At 41.5% G+C, this 15,067-nt stretch overlaps 1 protein-coding gene across 5 annotated transcripts in view; it reads right to left on the bottom strand.

Annotated features, from left to right (window-relative positions):
* Positions 1 to 183: 183 nt before the first annotated feature.
* The window catches only part of baz2bb (bromodomain adjacent to zinc finger domain, 2Bb), a 60,024-nt gene continuing 45,140 nt past the window's right edge, over positions 184 to 15,067 (bottom strand). For all 5 annotated transcript variants that reach the window (XM_026143900.1, XM_026143903.1, XM_026143901.1 and 2 more), the window contains 18 exons: positions 14,558 to 14,623; positions 9,358 to 9,498; positions 8,588 to 8,842; positions 7,636 to 7,859; positions 6,102 to 6,176; positions 5,737 to 5,971; positions 5,587 to 5,649; positions 4,824 to 4,968; positions 4,057 to 4,712; positions 3,579 to 3,864; positions 3,259 to 3,414; positions 2,930 to 3,084; positions 2,574 to 2,779; positions 2,224 to 2,359; positions 1,666 to 1,812; positions 1,220 to 1,497; positions 859 to 1,002; positions 184 to 741 (listed from right to left, as the gene is read on the bottom strand). In XM_026143900.1, coding sequence (XP_025999685.1) covers positions 594 to 741; positions 859 to 1,002; positions 1,220 to 1,497; positions 1,666 to 1,812; positions 2,224 to 2,359; positions 2,574 to 2,779; positions 2,930 to 3,084; positions 3,259 to 3,414; positions 3,579 to 3,864; positions 4,057 to 4,712; positions 4,824 to 4,968; positions 5,587 to 5,649; positions 5,737 to 5,971; positions 6,102 to 6,176; positions 7,636 to 7,859; positions 8,588 to 8,842; positions 9,358 to 9,498; positions 14,558 to 14,623 — 3,516 coding nt within the window. In that variant the 3' untranslated portion in view covers positions 184 to 593. The remainder of the gene's footprint in view (positions 742 to 858; positions 1,003 to 1,219; positions 1,498 to 1,665; positions 1,813 to 2,223; positions 2,360 to 2,573; positions 2,780 to 2,929; positions 3,085 to 3,258; positions 3,415 to 3,578; positions 3,865 to 4,056; positions 4,713 to 4,823; positions 4,969 to 5,586; positions 5,650 to 5,736; positions 5,972 to 6,101; positions 6,177 to 7,635; positions 7,860 to 8,587; positions 8,843 to 9,357; positions 9,499 to 14,557; positions 14,624 to 15,067) is intronic.

Here is a 15,067-nt window from a genome sequence, read left to right as displayed (position 1 = left end):
CAGATTAAGTGCTACGACCATCCTTATGCAATGATATCATCTTCATCAAGACCGTGCAGTAAAAATACACTTAACATGTAATAACTATGACTTGAGTGAAAGAATTAGCACTTAATGTGTCAGTGATCCCTCTTTGCATTACTCAGTGAACTTGTGAATGCATTTAGACAGAGGAACTGTTGGTACGGTTAGTAATGCTTTTTTCATTTATTCAACAGTTGTTACATTGTAAGTCTCGTGCCTCTGCTTTGAAAAGAATGCAATGTAAAGTAGTTGAGAAAATAAATACACATACAGCACACACAGAGATATAACTTAGTACCGATGATAAAAAAGTAAAGTCCCTGCTCAATATTGTATTTCGCACAAACAACATTGAGCCGAACAGTCAGTGTGTTTCAATAAACAAAACAGTATTGCACTTGAAGATACAAATCCATTAAGTGTTTTGCCTACACTTGCAGACAGACCACAGTCCTGTCCTTCAAACTGCACATTGATTTATTATAACCATGTAGTCACTTGGGGTCACAGGTGAAGAGAAGGCCTCCGACACCCATGAGAAAGTTGGACATGTCCACTTTGGAATGTGTTCACTGCAAGAATTCAGTCCATCGCTTGTCGAAGAATCTCCTCATCCTGTGGCCGGCTCGTCCGATTTCAGAGTCATCTTCGTTAAATCTCTCACAGTTATCGAAAACCAGGTTCACGTCGATGATGAATGTCTCCAAGTTTAAATACCTGTAATGATTAGAAATGGGTTTAATTTCAACTCATGAGCACTGTCCGAGTCATAAAATGTAAAATTAGGAATAAGATATGTTATGAAAACATCCTAAAAACTACAACAACACATACTGGTTACTGGTTAGCTTCTCCTTGATGGTGGAGAAGTCCATCGGTTTCTTGATGACTTTTCTGTATCCAGGAACAGCTCTGTGGTTGACTGGGGTGAGAAAAGGCCAGGCATCCTGATGGGCCTCCAGCTCAGCCAGCAGCACTCTGCAGGGAACAAAGAGCAGACACAGCTGAGCTTTTTGCATTGCAAATATATGACTTTTCACTACAACGGTCTGATTTGTTTACCCTTTAGTGATTTAAAATGTGAATTCTATTATAAAAATGTGTCACAGGAGCCTAATAATTTTAAACAATGACATAAGCTATATTATCAAGCTTCTAGGATCTAATTGCACAGTAAGTATATGCATGTGCGTACCGGCATATTCCCAGCTCATCTTTGTGCGTTTTGGCTTTTTTTGCACAGTAGATGGGGCTGTCAAACTTGGCCTGGGAGCTGGGTGGGCTGTTGTCTGCTTTCCTCTTTTTGACCTCCTTGGTACCTTTCTTTGGCACATTGTTGCTTCTGGCATCCTCCTCACTGATGAGCTCTCCATCCACAGATGGCTTAATGCTTCGTTTTCCCTCGACGCTTTCCTTCCCTCCTCCAGCTGTTCGGCTCTGCTGCTTCCTACTATGAGGGTATTGACCGCTTTCCTGTATGAAAGAACACGCAGAGGACTGTGGAGCCACATTAAACATCACACAGGTAGATAGATATGAACAGAGAGCTGAAAAATGAATAGCAAAAAACCCAGAACAACAACACACACACACAAAAGAATATTGGCTCTATGATCAATCCCTCAGGGGACGCTGATGTACCTTTGACTCACAAGCTGGACAAAACCAGTCCCCATCAGGCACTGTATTGATCTTGGGTTTATGGCAGTAAGTGTGGCAGCCTCTATCACAGCCATCACAGAGTAAGAGCAGCTCTTCATTATCTCCTTTTTGACAGAACTGGCAGTGCTGGAAACAACAGCAACAAACGGTGCAGGAAAATGAGCATCCCTCTTTAAAAATTGTAATAGATTACCCCAACTGGTTTAATTAAAGCTAAAACAGATTAGTGAGATACTGAAAAAGATTATAAAAAATAGTGATTTATTGTGAATGAGATATATAACTGCTACCAAATCTTTCCTGCATTTAAACCTTCTCCAGAGCTTTAACCAGCTATCTGTGCCATCCTGCGTTGGTATCCTTGACTGTTTTTAAGAAGGCTTGTATATTTTTAAATTAGTTTTCATGAAACTGAATGAGAAGCTATGCAGCTTATAAGACTGCATGGTGACTCTTATTATATGCGATCAAATAAGGTAAACAAATCTGTGATGAAGAGAGAGAGAGAAACGTGCAGTGAAAGCAGGTGACACTAACCACTTTCATGATGGCTCGTTCCCAGGCAATGGATTTCTGCAGCTGCTGAATGCAGAGTGACAGCTGAGCTGAGCTGCGGACTTGACCGAGGGATTTGCGCCACAGTCTCGTCCCAGGAGCCACCTCCTCCTCACTGCTTAAAAGGTCACGGAAAGTAAGACCACTTGTAAGATTAACTGAGAAACATGAGAACAAGTCAATTGTACAAAAAAAAAAAAAAAAAAAAAAAAGAGTTGCAAGTTCTTCTTTCTGGTGTCCTGAATCTTGCATTGTTATTTTCTACTTCTAATACAAAGACAGGCAAGGTGGCCTGTGTCTGACAAGTGGTATTTTAAGATCTCGTAAAGTACCTTCGCTCAATGTTCCTCTCAAGTTCTGCCAGCCTAGTAACCGCTATGTCAAGGGGATTGTTGGGCCGCCGCACCATAGAGCCAGGAACATCTTCTTGACTGGCGTCTCTCTCTCTTTTTTTTTCCTGAGCCAGGGAAGAGAAGGGCTTGTGCTCATGATAGACCAGATCCTTACTGTCAGACTGGGGCTCAGGGTGCATCCAACCCTGACAGAGATATCAGGGAAATATGGCCATCACAACACCTTATTTTAATCACACAGGTATATATATTAAAGAAAATTTCAATGGCCTTTCCGACGAAATAATTAGAATAAACACTGAGGTTTTCTAAACAGCTGAAATGCTCGTCACTACCTTGACCTGCAGGCTGGCGGAGATGACTTTCCTCTCCAGAGCTTCAACCTGTCGCAGCAGGCGAATGTCCACCTCCATGGCCTTCTCCTCAACACACCAGCTCTCCACTGCCTCCTTGCTTACCTCCTGCTTTTCCATCCCTGTCACACCAATAGCTGCCACCAAATATGTATGAAAACATTAAAGCAAACTGCTTTCTAAGGAACGCTTTTAAAAAAGAAATTCCATAGCCAAATGTGTCACATCACATTAAAAACTCAAATAACAATACTTTTAAAAATCATGAAATGCTGAATGTCTGCCGACTCTCAAAGGAAATGTGAACCCACCATCTTTGCTGTTCTCACAGAGCTTGGTCATATGCTCCATATTTTTTTGGATCTGTTTCTGCAAGGCCTTCTCTCTGATGCCCCGGCAATGGAGGGTCTTGACCAGACTGTGCAGGTTCTCCATGTCAGACACACTCCACCAGCCATGCAGCATTTCTGGAAACACACACAAATTGGAGAAGTGACTGTGCTTTTCAATTTTAGCAACATTTGTTTGTTCGACTGACAATCGCCACGGCATATTCTGTTGCTGTCTGGGCAATAGATATGTTCAGTCCAGCATATCTGATTTGTGCATACCGGCAGCGTGCCGTTCTTACCCTCTGGGATGGGCCGAGGATAAGGGTAGTCTTGGGTTTTGGCCCCCTCTATGGCAGCATATGAGGCACAAGTGGACTTGTCACTTGGGGACTCTGAGGTCTCGCACTTGTTGATAGAGTTATTTTCCAGAAAAGAGGCCTCATTTCCATGACCCTCTGCATGCTGTGAAGCTAGATCCACCATAGGGGGTAGAGGTGTGCCAGAGAAGGGCAGGCTGGGACTTGCCACTGAGCTAGACATGTCATGCTGTGTCAGTCTGCCTTCATGAATGCCAGACTTTACTTGCTGAGAATAAAAATGCATACACTCAGAATTATGATCAGATTACAGTTTTATTCCAATGCCACATGCATGGTCCAACAAAGGAAAAATTGTGATGTAATATGGACTAATTCTTGCAACACTTATCAGCGCTCTAAAAACTCATGAACTGATCCTTCTATCTGAGATGGAGATGCATTATTGTTATCCACCAACCTGAAAGATAGGCAATTCTGTGTTACTGATCCCAGGAGTAGTGTTGTAGCTATCTGTAGCTGAGGGATTAGTGGAGAGGAAAGAGGGGGATTTGGTTCTGATGGGTTGTGGAGAAGATGAGGAAACTGGTGGACTGGAACCAGAGGTCACTGAGGACTCGTCGCAGGGAGAGCGAGGAAATAGGCTAAACCACTGGCTGCTTTTTTCAGTCAGTGTCTTGGACAGCTGGTCATAATGAAGGCTGGACTGAGGACTCTGGGTCACCCAGTGAATGCTTTTCAGCTGAGTAGCACTGAGCAGAAATGGCACCGCAGTGTCCAATTTATCCATCAGACCCTGCTGAGTAGGGACTATCTGTGAGGCAGGATACGAAGGATAAGAAGCCGTGGTGGGGACTTTAAAAGAATGACTATTCTGTGTATTGATGTCTGAATCTTGACCCATTTTGCCTACTTCTAGAAGTTTGCTGAGCTTAGATAAAGAGCCAGGTTTTTGGAGGAAGAGATTGTCTTTGTCCTGCTGGCTAGCTGTATCATTGTCTGTGCTCTGTGTGGAGCTGGAGACCACCGGATTTGTCTGTTCCAACTGCTCCCCTTTTACTCTGATCACCTCAGTAGCCCACTGTCTTCTTCTCTCCTCCTCCTCCACTTCACAGCCTAAGTAACATAAAATGAAAACAATGTTAAAAACAAAAAAGAAATCAGTAAGGATTTTGATCCTAAACACACTAAACAACGACCAAAGGAGACATTGGTTTTGTTTTGCACCTTCACTGCTCTCAGTGCCTTCAACAAAAATGCCACTGCACTGTGGAAGGACCCAGTAGCGCCGCTTGTATCTGTCCTGGCCAATCATCACAGAGCGCAGTAAGTGGGAGGAGTCAAACAGCTTCTGTCTAATCTGACTCTGTTGCTAGAGAGACACAAAGTTCAGGAAGTTATTAACCCACTCACACAGAACCTGGGAGTGGTAACAGAGAGAAAAAACATTATGAAGGCCACATTTTACTACACTAAGCACACAAAATTCCAATTGCATGTGTGAATTTCAACAGGACTCTTCTAATTTGTAACCACAAACCAAGTGTACAGGGAGACCCATGTTCCTATAGGAAACTAAAGGCTAATTTATGAAAATTGTTTTGTTGCTCAGTACTTATCTTACTAACAGAGTTTTGCTTATGAGTCATTGCTGTGTTAAGTTTGAATCACTGAACATGTTTGCAGTTCAGTGGTCGATGCTGTGCACTTCATGCTGGTTTGTTATAATAGATCCTCATATTACATTTTATTTCTGGCAAACAAATCAGTCAAAATATGAGAATAAAATGCATCATGTGACTGTTAAGTACTCAAAATAATAATCTGTAAATTGTAACCAATTATTTCCTGCGTTCACCTAGTAGCATTTCAACCATTCAGTGTAGTTAAATGCTACCTTGATGTGTGCACATCTTTTTATTATTATTTTTCTACCACTCCTGGGTACTTTACATTTATGAGTAATTCTTGAGATTGGGGTTTCATTTACCTTGTATGTTTTCTCAATCTGTTTCTCAAGTTCCTCGATGCTGGCAGAGCGTACACTGTCATCCTACATGGAAAAAAAAAGTGGACTATTGCCATAATCAGCACAGATTTAGTCAGAGGCTCAAGTTAACAGCATTATGTTTCCACTGACCTCCTCTTCACATATGTCTGTTTTCTTTCCTCTTTTTCCACCTGCTTCTTCTTCCTCCTCCTCCTCGTCATCTCTTTGGTCTTCACTGTCATCGTCCTCATCTTCCTCTTCTTCACTGTCCCCTTCTTTCCTCTTGGATTTGTTTTGAACACTGACGAGCACAAAGGCATGGTTGTTCTCTCCTGCCCAACTGTTGTCTTTCTTCCCCGTCTTCTTGGTGTGGATACTCCTCAGTCTTTCAAAAAAGGAAAAAAAAAGAAGAAGAAAAAAAAAAACAACATAGGAAAAAAGTAAGTGCTGGTCACAAAATGTCCAAGTGCATGCACAAGAATCTTTGAACAACAGCCGAAATCACGTATACTTACTTCCGAAGCTTTCCCTCAACAACCCACTTATCCTTCCTCAGGTTGGTCATATAATCTATGTTTTTGTCGATCTCACTGAAAAACATAAAAAATAAAAAATAAAAAAAAATGTCGAAACCGACATTTCGGTGACCTTTTTGTGCAAGAGGATGAGGCATTTTCAATGCATTGCAGTGTGCACCAGATGTGCTTCAAAGTGTAGAGCTAATAAAAAATTGATGCCACGTAGTTTGATGCAACCTTGTGAAACTGTCAATCAGGCCACGATTTGTCATATTCCTTTTAATACTTCAGCTATTTCATTAAAACTGAAGACTCCATGAATAAAACAAGCCTGAATGTTCCACTCTCAGGCACAGAAAGAAAATTAACACACACTCGTCTGGCTGAGTGTTGCGACACAAACAACCTGCTGCTTAACACTGAGAAGACCAAGGAGCTCATCGTGGACTACAGGAGGAATGCTGACCCACGTCCACCCATCTACATTAAGGGGACGGCTGTGGAGCGTGTGAGCAGCTTCAAGTTCCTGGGAGTTCACATCTCCGAGGATCTCATCTGGACGACCAACTGCTCCAAGCTGGTCAAGAAGGCTCATCAGCGCCTCTTCTTCTTGAGGACTCTGAGGAAGAACCACCTGTCCTCAGACATCCAGGTGAACTTCTATCGCTGTACCATCGAGAGCATCCTGACCAACTGTATAACAGTCTGGTACGGGAACTGCTCTGCCTCGGACCGGAAGGCGTTGCAGAGGGTCGTGAAAACTGCCCAGCGCATCGCCGGAGCACCGCTTCCTGTAGATGTCTTTTATGGCAGGAAGTGGTGCTCCGGCGATGCATTGCCATAAAGGACATCTACAGGAAGCGGTGTCTGAAAAGGGCTGGGACAATCATCAAAGACCCCAGTCACCCATCACATGGACTCTTCACCCTCCTGCCCTCTGGGAGGCGCTACAGGAGCCTCCGTACTAAGACCACCAGGTACCGGAACAGCTTCTTCCCCACAGCTGTCAGACTCCTGAACTCTGCCTCCTGACATCTGACCCACGTTAACACATGGACTGGACATACACACACCCACAACCACCTACACACACAATGGACAACTGTACCCTCAAACACACAATAATAACATGCATATACAGCCTGTACATACTTACAGTTATAGCATATTCATAACATACATAAGTAACCTACATACTTCATACCATGTACATTATAACATACCATAATAGACCCATTTCTATAATATACTCACATATCGATATTATTGCTAATATATATTTGTAATATATCTATATCATGGCTAAAGCACTTCTGGATGGATGCAAACTGCATTTCGTTGCCTTGTACCTGTGACATGTGCAATGACAATAAAGTTGAATTCTATTCTATTCTATTCTATAAGATGCAAACCCTTAAAGGAAGCATTTACTTCAATGGTTATTAAGTTTACTATTTATGATTATTTTTTTTAGGTGGGGTGAAATGAAAACACTGACATCATGAATTTCAGTTGGAGGCAGGGCACTCACCTGATCACAACCTTACTGCAGCAAAGCTCATTTACCAGGAATGCTAAAACAGAGGCCTTCTGTGACGGACTGTGGGCTTGGAAAGGCTTAGTCCTGAGACTAAAAGCCAGCATGGCCACCTCTTTCTGTTCAGAGTGACCCTCCATGTAGATCTGCAGAATCTCAGACACATTGTCCCGGTTGATCTCCACATTAGTCAAGTGGTCCCCCAAGATGGTTTTGCTCTTTAAAAAAAATGAAATAAAAACAAAATCAGTAAGCTTACATGAGACTTCCTTTTTATGTTCTGTAGCCTTACGCAAAAAAAAAAAAAAAAAAAAAAAAAAAAAAAAAAAAAAATCACAATATTGTAGGTGTCTGATAGAAAACTGTCCTTTCAAGCAATTATCCCTTCCTGATGTTAAGTGCTTAAGTGTCTCACAGGATGTGTCACATCTGGGATGTGCAGATTATTAAGTCACACTCTGTATATCTCTCTTGGCATGCACACAACAGCTTCTTAGGAGAACATTTAAGTACAGTCAATCAAAGAAATGTTTATATCCAACTACACAATAATGTGGAATGGTCTGGGGAGGAATTAAATTTGTGATTTAAAACTAAAATGGGGCATAAGTACAATAATTACCCACCTAAAGACTTTAGATCTCTGAAGTTAAAAACACATATGGAGCAAATAGCTTGGGTCTTGTTTACAAGGTAAGCTGCTGCCAACATTTCCTTATACATTTATACGTGTCTACTGTCACTGCTGTCAATTCTTTAGTTATTACAGCTCACTCAGCATTGTAATAACCAAATCAGTGAGAATGCAATATTTAAAAATCAGAAACACCACATTTTAAAGGGACACAGTAGCATGTCTGTGCTGTATGTCTGTGTGTGTTATTTACACCACAGGAAGCGTTTACACTTCCAAAAATCCAAACTGCAATTACAACAACAGATTCACCTTGTGACCTGCAGGTACCCCAGGATCACACACAGCTGCAGAGAGCATGGTCACCAACAGGTCCTGGACCTTTTCCATATTTTCCGCAATGTTCAGTAACCCTTCTTGAAGGTCACCTATAGTGAGCGGGTCTGAATTTAAATCCAGTCCCAGCACCTTTCCAAAGCTGTGCAGAAACTGCAAAACCATCAGGCAGTTAGAGAAGGTGCTTCCTGCTAATACCAGACCAGGGATACGGGACAACTCTGGAAGAGGCTGTAAAGAAATGCAAATAAAAACTTAAAGTATGAGAAAACCTACACAGAAATTATACACAAAACTATACAACTATAATAGTTACTGGATTGCAGTTTATAAAACATTATTGCAAACTGCTCTGATTTTGAAATTAAAAATGGGGTGCATGTTCCAAGACATATTTTAGTGAAGGACTAGTTTGAACACTTGGTCAATGTTATAACACGAGGAGCCACACGGTGGCACCGTTTTAACCCTTTTCATGAATTCCAGATGCTTTAAATGATCTTAAACATCTGTTTTGTTACAGATTGTGAAACAATTATACCATAAATCACCAAAAGCAGTTCTAATCTTTAAGGATGTGCACAGCTCCAATAATGATAATACTGGTTGATAACTATATCAAAATGATCACTGGACTGGTGGGAAATCTGCTCTTTCAGACAAATGGACACTATTCAAGACGGATATATGAACTCTTATTTCTATTTGCCAACATCTCAGCCAACATTAACACAGAGTGTGTATACCTTATGATCTGCTAAACACATGTCCTCATTTGGCTTCTTCAGCTCCTTTGCTTTTTCCAGTTCTAGTCTTCTGAGCTCCAGTTTCCTTTCCTTGTTCAACTGTTTCTCATCTTTCTTTTCTTTTTTCAGACGTTCCTTCTCCTAAAGGAAAGTTAAATCCTTACAAACAATATACTTATATTTACACTGATTTACAAAGTGAAGAACAAAAAAGAAAAGAAAAAAGAAATGCTTTTAGGATCACCATGTGCTTTCTTGTACTGTGTACTGCATTACTGAATGAATGAATTTATAATTTTGTTTTCATGTCTGGTCATTTACATGGCCAGTTCCTCATGAAATTATTCAGTCATAAACAGACCGCACATGATGTTCCACGAGATGCTCAACAAAACAACAAGCACAAACACAATCCAACAAACACATGAGTCTAAGAATGAAATTTATTTTATTCTTCACCTCTTATATTCAGTCACACCTCATGTTATGTGCACACAGAGGGACCACAACACCATATTCAACAGATTTCCTCAACCCATCTTTGTGTGCAGTTAGTCTAACACAGCATTTACACTTCTCCACATCCTTCTTCTTAAGAACATGTCTATTCTGACAGGAGTGGTCTCATCCAGGATGATAACACTCTCAGCCACAAGTCAAAAAGGGTTACTAAATAATTTAACCATGATGTAGACCACATGGTAAGGCCTTCAACAGATCTCAAAATAACGGGACACCTGTGAGAGATTGTTTCAAATAATAGTGCACAATCAGAAGAAACTGGAAATAAAGGTTGTTTTTTTTGGGGGTTTTTTTTATTTCTCTAAAAGAAGAACAGATTTTGGGAATCGGTGGCAAAACTAACTTTTGTTTTAAAGCCCTTCTGGCGTTATGTGATACTAGGGGTGCAACGATACTCATATCGATATTGAACCGTTCGATACAGTGCTTTCGGTTCGGTACGCATATGTATCAAACAATAAAAATTTTTAAATTTATTTGATCAACTTTTCTTCTGACGATGCTGTCTGTGTTGAGAGCTCAGTGGATCTGCGTTCGACTACTCCGCCTAGGCTGCACTGTCGAGCACAGATCCACTGAGCGCAGCGCAAGCTAGCAAGACAGAAGCTAAGCTCCTTGCAACATGGCAAATTGAATCTCCTGCACCCTCATTCAGATCTGGCCTTTGGAACTATTTTGGTCTTCATGTGAAGCATGACCCTGATGGTAAGCGCGTCATGGACAAAAGTAAAACAGTATGTTGGATGTGCCACGCAATGCTCAATTACATGGGTGGGAACTAGAGATGGCACGATACCACTTTTTTATGTCCGATACCGATATCATAAATTTGGATATCTGCCGATACCGATATGAATCCGATATAGTGTTTTTTAATCAACAAAACTGTTTTTTTAAATATCTTGCTGCATTTTGTATAAGTTCATACTCAAGTTTAAAACAACAACTACACTAAAGCTATTCTGTTATACCTGTATGCAAAAAAAATATATATTTCATAGTTCAGCAATACTGATCAATCTAATAAACTTAAACCTACACCATCCTCCCTATTCTGGTATTTTAAAGAGTACTTAGCGTAAATATTAAGCAACCTAACTAATAGGGTTCCAACTCCCAGCAACAACAAAAATAAATTAAAGCTGCAAGCAGCGTTATGAGGGCCCTCGCACCCCCGGCGCGTCGAGCCACGCCCAACACCTACAACCAGCATGTCCGATCTGATGTCACATTGATGGAATTCATGCATTTAACCACCAGCTAACATTTCAACTCATTCATTCATGATTAGTTAGTCGTTCCACTAGGTGGAGCTCTAACCATTATGTACAAATGGCATAACAAACACTTCCAAGCTCGAGTCTCATCACACCTGAGACGTTTGGGAGAGATTGGACATGGTGTTTTTGAGTGACAGCAGATTAGTGCTTTTTGGCGAGTGATTCAAACTCTAAGTGCCGCCATAACCACCCCGTTTCCCTGGACGTAAAAAGCTTCGCAATTTAACATCACAAAGGTCTTTAGATTCCACAAACTGCAGATCGGTCCAATCTGATGAAATCCCTTGGAGGAGTTCGTCAAAGTACGGTGCCTGAAAAGATGGGAAAATGTCGCCAAAATTACACATTAACTTTAAAATGGCTGACTTCCTGTTGGATTTGGGATATTGCTCCAAGAGACTTTTTTGTACATCTTAAGATCTTCCATAAGCTTACCAGGTTTCAGACTCATAGATAAAACGCAGAGCAGGGGCTGATATTTTGGAATTTTGTAGGGGGCGCTCTGGAGCCATTTTGCGCTATTCAAGGAAAATGGTTACATAACAACAAAGCCTTCATCACATTGGAGGCGTGGGCCAAGTTTAAAGCCTCTATAAACTTTCCAAGCCCCTCAAAAGTAACTTCATCTTTCATGTTGAACAGCGTTGCCACCAGGGTGCGCCGTTCAGTTTAAAGTCACATTTTTTGCACTGAAGCATCACGAGGGACTGATGGTGATATTCACCGCTTTTGAGGTGGCCACGATGAACCTGTGAAAATCAGAACAACAAAATTAAAGCCATGACATTTCCTGTTGCCACTAGGTGGCGCTGTCCGTATTTCCGACAATGGGCACATCAATCTGTTCAGGGCGGGTCTGACATCATGCCTGTAAAGTCTGGTACTGATCAGACTGGATTTCATTGAGTTATACTAATTTGTTTCTTGATGGCGTGACATCAAAGTTCGCCATGCTGCTGGGGTCACACCCTTTCGCGAAAACTCACAGTTTTCACTGTAACCCAAGACCAACTCCTTAAGGCTTTCCTGGAGAAATTTGAGGCTGCAGATGTCACCCATCACTATACTGTACCCCAAAGTGTAAAACATGACATTTCCTGTTCCCACTAGGTGGCGCTGTCCTTGATGTCAAATATGGCAGTTGAAATATGTTCAGGGGTGGAGCCTTATCATATGTGTTCACTTTGGTCAAGGTCAGAAAATGTATGACAAAATGAGAGGCAATAAGATTTTCATGGCGAGTCATCGAAATTCGCCATGGCGCCACGGCCTCATGGTATTGTGAAAACTCAAAAGCTCCGCAATTTAACATGGCACAAGGGTGTAGTTGACACTGTCCAAATTTGAAGCTTATACGACCAAATCCCAAGGAGGAGTTCGAAAAAGTTCGAGGCATGGAAATGGCAAAATTAGAGCCAAAATGTCACCTTCACTTCTAAATTGCGGACTTCCTGTTGGGTTTGCATCAATGGGCCCACAGACTTTTTTGTTCGACTCAGCATGATACACATGTGTGCCAAATTTCATACATGTAGCTCAAACTATGTGGTCGTAGGGCTGCATTTAACAAGGCATAGGTGGCGCTCTAGAGCCATTTCCCAGTGCTCATATGTAAAACCATTAAAATACAAAATTTTTCACCAGACCTGGCATGTGTGCAAAATTTCATGAGTTTTTGAGCATGTTTAGGCCCTCAAAAAGGCCCTTGTTTGGGGTGAATAATAATAAGAAACGGAGCAGATACAATAGGGCCTTCGCACTCTCAGTGCTCGGGCCCTAATAAATAAAAAATGGGGAACCACCCCTCACGCTCCACCTCATGATGCTTAATCAACGTAATCAACCTTAATTTGATGCAGTGTGGAAAAAAAAAAGCACAGAAATCAATTCTTTTTCAAGAAATATTAAATAGATTCAACATCTTTCTTCAACAAAATTGCAGACTGCACAGATGGTACCTTCCCAAAGGAAAAAAGTACTATAGCTTACTAGGGTATATATATTAGACTTAATAGTCACTATATACAGTAATGGACTTCTATTCATTTTACATCAAATTAAAACTTTGGGTGTAAGATTCGGATAATTATTTATTAAAAGCTCGACATTTTAAATGAGAATAAGAAAGAAAAGTATGTCTTTGTGCCCCCTTTTCCCTGTTAATGCCCTATCGGCCCCCCTGGCTAAACTTTGCTAGATCCGCCCCTGCACAGTTACCAGCGTCAGCTACATAGAAAAAGATCCTCGAGTAGAAAGTAATAATAAATAAATTCTAACAACAGCTGATCAAGCTTAAACGTGCTGCTGTTGTTCAGCCGCTGGTTTCCTCTTTCTGGTGCAAAGTGGGCCAAAAACAAACCAGAGAGACGGACTCGCGACAGAAAAGCCGATCAGCTGATCATTAAGCAGTTTCATGATTGAAGTAGCAGCCAGAAGAGGCAGTCGCTCCATATATCGTTTGGTAAGCTTAACGCAGGAATGCTTTACAAACATTCAGAGATGGACTTACACACTTGCTTTACTTCTCTCGGGGATAACTTTGTCGGAGATGAAATGCCGGGTTGCTAGCGAAGCTCCAAATGCTATCCAGACCACAGGTCCCGCATGCCACAGCCGCTCTATCACGTGATGCATACTGCTCCGACTGCTAACGTTCTGAGGTGAGTTACGGCGTGTTGCAAGTTTTGTGAGGTGCTTTCGTGATATTTAATGGATCGGATTACATTTTTTATTTTTCTCCGATATCCGATCCAGTAATTTAGGTCAGTATCGGACCGATACCGATACGTAATATCGGATCGGTCCATCTCTAGTGGGAACTACTGCGTTAGCGCAGTTTGCCCGTTAACGTGTTGACGCCGTCCAGCCCCACACACGGGGCGATCCGCGGTAGCTCGTTAACGGAGATTTGCCGTGTTGTGGCGTTAACGTCATTTCAGATTAACGCTGACAGCACTAGTGGGAACAAAATGAATATCACTGCACATTTACTCCGACATCATCCTAGTGCAAAGACAAGTGGAAGCAGACAAAAAACAACAAGCACGCATGCTACAAACTTTACCCGAGTCATTTAGACAGCCGTTAGCACATGATTCTCCTTATGGGGACCTGATATGTTTAATATGCTGCTGAGAATATAGCCCATTTTAATAAATTAATTTTAATAAATGACAAATTAAAAAAGCATGAACATTTTTTTGTATTGAAAAAAATATCAAACCGTGACACCAAAGTATCGAACCGAACCGTGAATTTTGTGTATCGTTGCACGCCTATGCCCCTGTACATATGGTACTATGTCCCATCATAGCAGACTGCTGAACTTTCCTTGTTTCACTCATCCTTCCTTCAGCAAGTCTGCAAAAACAAGCTGTGATACATCAGCAGTTACTCACCTCCGCCTTCTTGCGGGCCTCGACAGCCTTCATGAGTATCATGTGCTGCCTGCGTCTTTCCCTCTCCTGGTAGAACACAGACGCGCAGATTATATCATTTTCAAAGAAAGACATTTGTTCACAGATGTCATTCCTGATGACACGCACAAAGACGTAACAGTCGGCGCGTGTTGCACATTGTACATTGTATGGAACGGTTAAACAAAATGGGACACGGCGATAAACAAAAAGCAAATGAGGGCAGTGATGCATACACAAAGCATAAGCTCAGTGTTAGACACAGCCATTATAAAATTAATCTGAGCGTGTTGGCGAGAAGCAGGCTGAGAGTTTTAACCGCAAGCAGCAGATATTGTTTTGCAGCGACGAGCAAAATAATGAATGCATCTCCACTAAACTGATGAACCACATCATATTAAAGTACCAAGACATCATGGAGATTATATATTATTATTGCTGCATATCTATACAATCATATACGCATAAAAAGGACGAAAGCAGACACATGAC

This window comes from Astatotilapia calliptera, chromosome 16 (genome assembly GCF_900246225.1).
Source record: "Astatotilapia calliptera chromosome 16, fAstCal1.2, whole genome shotgun sequence".
Taxonomy (NCBI): Eukaryota; Metazoa; Chordata; class Actinopteri; order Cichliformes; family Cichlidae; genus Astatotilapia; species Astatotilapia calliptera.
This window is presented reverse-complemented; position numbering and strand designations above follow the sequence as displayed.